The 7,839-nt window shown below is 37.3% G+C and overlaps 1 protein-coding gene across 3 annotated transcripts; it reads right to left on the reverse strand.

Moving 5' to 3' along the window:
- Nucleotides 1-209: 209 nt before the first annotated feature.
- LOC131998163 (uncharacterized) lies at nt 210-3,060 on the reverse strand. Of its 3 annotated transcripts, none has more exons than XM_059370505.1 (3): nt 3,001-3,060; nt 511-2,120; nt 210-434 (listed from the first exon to the last, which is right to left on the reverse strand). In XM_059370505.1, the coding sequence occupies exons 2-3, from the start codon at nt 2,072-2,074 to the stop codon at nt 214-216; spliced, it is 1,785 nt and encodes a 594-aa protein (XP_059226488.1). In that variant the 5' UTR covers nt 2,075-2,120; nt 3,001-3,060; the 3' UTR covers nt 210-213. The 3 variants fall into 3 exon arrangements, with proteins under 3 accessions (XP_059226488.1, XP_059226487.1, XP_059226486.1); XM_059370504.1 differs by having other exon boundaries at nt 2,220-3,060; XM_059370503.1 differs by having other exon boundaries at nt 511-3,060.
- Nucleotides 3,061-7,839: the final 4,779 nt, after the last annotated feature.

Consider the following 7,839-nt stretch of genomic DNA (forward strand, 5'->3'; position numbering starts at 1 on the left):
CTACGGCATTGTTTTTTGGCACATAGCATTTTTAAACACTCAGAATCATTTGTGTGAAATTTGAAAAATATCCGCCCACTTTTAATTTTTAATGCATCAATTCAATTTTCACAAAAAGTAATTATTATAATTGTAGAATGGGCTCCTGAAAATATATACCTGATCCGCCCACTTTTACGGCCACCTCCCATAGAAAAAACATGAATAAATAAATTAAGCATAGTCTTTTAATAATTTTTTAACATCATTATCGTACTCCAATTTTTTGATTTGCAGCTTTGAGCGAAATCTATTTATAAATGGGTCTGAAGACAATAAAAGGTTATGCATTACATCTTCATTAGTGGCTACACGTCCAATTCTTCGCGAATGATGTAATCTATAGGCTCTATAATCTTTATTCCTCGCTTCCTGAGCTTCTTCGGACAGCATACCTGATACAAACAATCAATTAAAATGTAAAAAATGAAAATTAAATCATTGAATAAGGGCCTTTAAATAGAGACATACCTATTGGCAGAATAGCTTCTGCTATAATTTTGCTACCATGCACCAGAATCTTATGCACAGTTACAGGCATGTAGTACCAGCCATAGAGATCAACAAACAACTTGGCAGTATCCATGCAATATATATGAAATTTGCTAGTGTCGACTGCTGCATTACAATTTATTGCGGCCAAAATAATTTTAAATCTATGTATTAACTCTTCTTTTATTCCAATTACGTCTGCAGTTTTGGCTGGATTTTCGAAAAACCTTCTTGCCGTATTGCCATCGTTTGTTGTGCCCATACCTTGCTTCACCGCGTCCACATTTATGCCCAGTGTCAACTTTAATCTCTTCCCAATTTCAGCTTTATTTGCCGCCATTTCAATTTTTGTGTAACTATCTGTTCTCCATTTTTTGAAACTTAGACGGTAAGAAATGTGCAGAATGCACTCCATAAATTTGATTCTCGCATGCAAGGGAGAAATACCAAACGCAACTGCTTCTTCCGAACATTTCCTCAAAATCACCGCATCTAAATTATTCATTTCTGTGGGCTTTGCTCCACATATGAAGCAAACCGCCATAGATGAACTTCCAGAAATCGTAGTAGCTACTTTCCCATCAATCATTGTTAATTTCAGTGTGTGAGAAATATTGAAGTTTCTGCTATGCAATTCAACGACAGTATTTCTTAAATTTTTTATTTCGTCATTAACACGACTGACCTCTGAATTTATAACTTCAGCTGTTTCTTGTATAAATTCAAATTTTAACGGTCGGCAAAATCTAGTTGATGATGGCTCTGTATTTCTCCAGCACATTGTTGACATATTATTACGCTCTGTGAGGGTCAATGGAACAAGTGACGTTAAGAACATATATTTATCGGAGTCATTTGGATCTGTGAATTTTTGATGGTATTCACTGTGTCCCGAACTTCCGTCACAGCCCCATTTTGAGAACATTTGCAGTTCGTTGGGGAGTTCTGTCACCTCATTCTCGGTTTTTGTCATCAAAATCCTGGTTACTGTATGATCTAATAACTGTTGTAGAGAAACTTTGCTACAACTTTCTTGCACCTGAACATTTGCAGGATAGCATTTTTTTTTTGCTTCCAGTACCTGATGGTAGGATGGGTAAATGTCGAATCCAATTTCTCTAGCTGAACTGCGCAAAACCTCATATTGATGCTTTGACAACGAAGCATCAAGTATCAGCCCAAGTGCCTTCTCCGGGGTGAACGCCTTAATGGATTTGTCTAAACACTCACTTTTTTTTGCGGCAGACGATATCAACACCATTGAGGTGTTTTCACAAAAATCTTGTACCTTTGTCCTCTTTGTTCGCGGTTGGCAATCCTCGAAGGCTTTTGCTGGACGTCCACGTTTAACCATATTTGAACAGCTTGGTGCTTCATTGTTTGCGGTATATTTGCACACTTTGTAGACATTTTTCAGCCAATTTTCATTAAGATCAAGAAATCTGGTTTTTATGCGTCTTGCTTTTTGCCATCTATCTTTGAACTTTGTAAAAAAGTTTTTTTTCAAAAATCCAGTAAAGACTTCAACATCCTCAGCAGTCATTCCTTCATTGCTATTTGCAATGACTTCGACAGTAACATCAATATCACTGTTGTTATCAATTAATATTTCGCAAATATTTAAATAAGAAATTGTTACATTTTCCATAATTAATAAAATTAAATCTTGATATCACTTAAAAACACACCTCTTATCACTGCACTTGCCAATGTAATGTCAATTAGCATATCAATAATATTAGAAATGTATACCCAAAAGCAGAAATTTAAATCAGAAACTGTATATTGTTGTTGGTACTTAATGTATTACTTATTAAGCTCTAACGGAAAAGATTTTGTGCAATAAAGAGAGCAAGACATAATGTGTAGTTGTTATTGCATGCAACAACATAATAAATGAATGATAACACAGCACCTAATAGTCTATCGCTTGATCTTCTATTGTTGTTAACAGTAAAGAATTATGGCAACAACAACAACAAGCATGAACGAAAATTCACGTTTTCTTACTTTATCACTTTATAGTTTTTACTGTTTCTTTTGGAAAGGAGCAGGTATGAGCAGCTGAATTTTTTTTTAGCTTTTAGCTGAGACTTCAAGCTGTAATTTGACGTCTTTCGTTAAACAGCGCTCCACAGCGCTAAAAACATGCAGTCCACTGAAGTTGATGAACATTGAAATTTTGATGTTGTTTATATTTTGTTCTACGAAATTTTTTATGTGGCACTTTTTCCAACTTTTTTTAATGCAAATCTCATCTATGACAATTGCCATTTACGAAAATATACAACAAAGTCAAATGATAAGTTTACTGTGATTGTACCAAAAGATTGAATATACAGTAAATTTGCATGCCATTTTAAACAAGCGAACATATATGAACTTGGAGCGTGTCTGTCCAAAGAAATACTAAATATATCAGCCTAATATTACGGAATCATAATATTCAACTATCTGACAACAAAATACCAAAAAATTATCCAAATCGGCGAACATGAAAAAAATGAATTTCGGCCACTCTTGAACCAATGTGCGGCGTTTGTTAAGGACTATGCTATGCACAGAAGCCATTTAAACATTTCTACTCAAAAGAGATGTCGCACTGCATCACGCCGTTCGGACTATAAAAAGGAGGTCCCTTATTATTGAGCTTAAACTTGAATCGGAAAGCACTCATTCATATGTGAGAAGTTTACATCTGTTCCTTAATGCAAATTTGTCTTTAAATATCAAAAGTTATGAGTCCTATAATATAAAACATGATAAAAATGGTCTATTTTTATAACCCTGTTGCCACTACAGGGTGTCTTAATATTAAAATATAAGATGCAATATGTTTTCTGCAATTGTTTCAAATTTCACCAAAATCGGAGCACTTGGTAGTTTTACAGAATTTTGACCATATTTTCCCGTTACCGCTCATAGTGCGCCTTACCTTATATACCCTCCACCATGGAGAATATAAAGGCTGCTATTTAAGAGGCTAATGACGATTTCGATTGTGCAAAAAAGTGGCATGTCACACATAGGAATTTTGTGTTCGTTTGTCAAAAAAAAAAAAAAAAATGTAACCTCACCACCGCTTGTACTTTTCGTTTGTAATGGTGCTGCTAACAGAGAGTGCAAAAATGTTGCATTTCCTAATCCCGTTCCAAATCTACTGTGTAGAATGTCGCATTTTACATCAGCTGCTATCATTTCATAGGCATAGGCATTTATTGGCTAAATACCCAATTAATACCTTTTCTATACCCTCCACCATAGGATGGGGGTATACTCATTTCGTCATTCTGTTTGTAACTCCTAAAAATATTTGTCTGAGACCCCATAAAGTATGTATATTCTTGATCGACATGACACTTTATGTCGATCTAGACATGTCCGTCCGTCCGTCCGCCAGTCTGTCTGTCGAAAGCACGCCAACTTTCGAAGGAGTAAAGCTTGCCGCTTGCAAATTTTGCACAAATACTTCTTATTAGTGCAGGTCGGTTGGGATTGTAAATGGGCTATATCGGTCCATGTTTTGATATAGCTGCCATATAAACCGATCTTGGGTCTTGACTTATTGAGCCTCTAGAGGGCGCAATTCTTACCTGATTTGACTGAAATTTTGCACGTGGCTAAGTATGGTTGAAATCGGTGCATAACCTTTTATAACTGCCATATAAACCTATCTTGGGTGTTGACTTTTTCAGCTTTAAGGGGGCAAAATTCTTATCCGATTTGGCTGTAATTTAGCATGTGGTGTTTTGGTAAAAAGTCCAAAAACTGTGCTAAGTATGGTTCAAATCGGTCGTTGTTTTGATATAGCTGCCATATAAACCGATCTGGGGTCTTGACTTCTTGAGCCTCTATGTCTACAACGGCTTCTCTCATGACCTTCAACATACGTGTCCAATATGGTCTGAATCGATCTATAGCTTGATACAACTTCCATATAAATCGATCTCCCGATTTTGCTTCTTGAGCCCCTACAAGGCGCAATTCTTATCCCAATGAACTGAAATATAACACATTGACTTATACGATGTTCAGCATTCAATTTATTAATGGTCCGAATCGGACTATGACTTGATGTACCTCCAATAGCATAACAGCACTTATTCAATATTCTTTGTTTGCCTAAAAAGTGATGCAGCGCATAGCACTCGACAAATGCGATCCATGGTGTAGGGTATATAAAATTCGGCACGGCCGAACTTAGCACGCTCTTACTTGTTGTATTTTTATTTAGGTACTAGCTAACCCGGGCCCGCTCTGCTGCGCCTTCTTTTACTTTATATGGAAAAAAGTTTCCTTGGAATATTTATTTTCGACAATTAAAGAGCTTTTAGTGAAATGCCATGCTAATTTGACTAACAGTTTAACAATATAAGTGCCTTTATCTGAATCCCATATGATCTTTATTAGTCTATTTAAGTTTGGATGTAAGGTGCACTCAATTTTTAAAATACTTTATTTCAGCCCGATATTCTCACGATATCTGATTTAGTGGTGTTTTCGGGGGAGAGGTGGTCCCCCAGATACTTGGCCCTGGGAAAATATCAGCATCGTGCTCTTCTCTCAAATACCATTTATATTGCCATTGGCTTGAGAGGAGTTGACAGGATGAGGCGTCCCCCAAACATATGGCCCCAAAATATGTTATCAAATTCGTTTTCTTATCTCAAATACCTTTCATTTGAGCCAGATATTGGCATGGTCGAAACATTTTTTCTCTTTGGGGGTGTTTTGGAAAAGGGATGATGCCCTAATTACATGGTCCTACATTTGGATATCAAATTTGTATTCTACTCCCAAATACCTTCATTTGAGCCCCATATTGCGATGGTCACTAAAAAATTGCAGCTTGTGGGATATTTTGGGAAAGGGGTAGGCCCCCAGAAAATTGGTCCCGAAAATGTGTATCAATTTTTGCTCTACCACCCCAATACCCTTCATTTTAGCCCCACATTGTCAATGTCGGTAAATATGCCCGATATAGGGGTGTTTTTGGGAGTGGGGTGGTCCCCCAAATTCTAAGCCCTGAAAATATGTTAGCAACGTGCTCTATTCTCATATATCAATATATCATTTATTTGAACCCCATATTTTCATTGCCCTCAATATTGGATATCAAATTTGTTTTCTAAACTCATTTAAACTCGTTATTGCAAAAGTCAGCAAATATGTCCGGTTTGGGGAATTGGCCCTAAAAACGTTGAATATTTAGCTCCACTCTCTTTAGGAACCAAATTGTCTTGGTGAGCAAATACATTCTATTTGGGATTGTTAATGTGGTGGGATGTCCGCTAGACAGTCGGCCCCTAATGTTGATATCAGATACGTGGTCTGCTCCAACATACCATTAATTTGAGCTCCATATTTCCATAGTCGGCAAAAATGACTGGCTTAGGGGTGTTTTGGGGGATGGGTGGCCACTCAGTGAGTTGGCCTTGAAAATATATATCGGATTCGTGTTCCACTTTAAAACCCCTTTTATTTGAGCCTCATATTGCAATAGTCAGAAAATACTTACTTGGGTGGTGTTTTGGGTGTGGGTTGGCCCCATACACACTTTTCCCGAATATTGATATCAAATTCGTGCTTTACTCCCAAAGACCTCTCATTTGAGCCCCATATTGCTATGTTCATAAATTTGTCCCCTTTGGGGGATGTTTTTGGTGGGAGACGGCCCCCCAAACACTTTGTCTCATATTTGGATATCAGAATCGTATTCTACATTCAAATACGTTTTATTTAAGCCCCATGGTCAGTAAATAAGTCCAGTTTGGGGGGTGTTTTGGGGAAGGGGTGGACCCCCAGAAACGTGGTCCCATATTTGGACATCAGATTCGTATTCTACTCGCAAATACCTTTCATTTGAGTCCCATATTGCCATGGTCGGTAAATATGTCCGATTTAGGGGTGTTTTGGGGCTTGAGGTGGTTCCCCTACCAATTGGTTCGACAATTGTATATCAGATCAGATTCTTAGCCTAAATACCTTTCATTTGAGTCCCATATTGTCATGATTGGTCTAAATATATATTTGGTAGGTTTTAGGGTGGGGCGGCCCCCCTAGGTACCCCATCCGAATTTTGGATACCAAATTTTTATTTTTAGGGTTTAGAGCACACAAAATTTTGCTTAAATCGCACCACCCATCTCGGAGTTTTGGCGTTTCTGAAAATTAGGGTAAGGGGGAGGGTCCGCCCACCCAGATATCAAAAAATGTAGTACTCTATTTTCACCACGGGGTCATTATGTACCATCTGTGAAAATTTCAAGAAAATCGGTTCAGCCGTTTCTGAGTCTATAAGGAACACACAAACATACAAACAAATAAACAAAGAAACACAAAATGATTTTTATATATAAGATTTATAATTTTGCAGATATCTTGGGTATAAAAACATTTTTTATGATTTCGTATTCTTTGTATACGAAAGTCTTGTGGCAATAAATTGGTAATTTTTTATCCGATTTCGATGAAATTTGGCACAGTCAGTTTTGGTAGACCCCTATTCATTTCTGTGAAGTACGGTTCAGATCGGACTATATTTGGATATAGATGCCCTAAGACCGACCACCCGATCTCCCGAAATAGGGTATTGAGGCCATAAAAGATCCATTTATTACCCTAATTCGATGAAATTTGGCACAGTGTGTTCTGGTACAGATCGTCAAATGTGGTACAGATCGGACCATATTTGGATATAGCTGCCATATATACCGATCTCCTGATATTGTGTAACCCAATAGAAAAACATTTGTCTAGAACAGTGATGGGCACGCTAACACTGTTGAAAATAATAAATAATGTTTGAATGGGCTCAGTTAATCCAGACCAATCAACAAAGTGAAAAAAAAAAACAAGTAAAAAGTCGTTGAGATCGGCCGGGCCGAACTTTGGATACCCACCACCTCGGGCATATATGTCAACCAACTTTCACCAAAATTCGGTGAAAATTTCATACCTTATGTCCCATAGCAGTTATATCAAAATATGTTCCGATTTGGAACAAATACTAATAAGTACAGTTTTTGACACGGATGTCAAAAAGCCTAACATAAGTCACTGTGTCAAATTTCAGTGAAATCGGATTATAAACGCGCCTTTTATGGGGCCAAGACTTGAAATCAAAATATCGATCTACATGGCAGCTATATCCAAATCTGGACCGATTTGGGACAAGTTGCAGAAAAATGTCGAAGAGCCTAACGCAAAGCACTGTCCCAAATGTCGGCGAACTCGGACAAAAAATACTTATTTTATGGACCTAAAACCTTAATTCGAGAGATCGATCTATATGGCAGCTATATCCAA

Source organism: Stomoxys calcitrans, chromosome 5 (genome assembly GCF_963082655.1).
Source record: "Stomoxys calcitrans chromosome 5, idStoCalc2.1, whole genome shotgun sequence".
NCBI lineage: Eukaryota > Metazoa > Arthropoda > Insecta > Diptera > Muscidae > Stomoxys > Stomoxys calcitrans.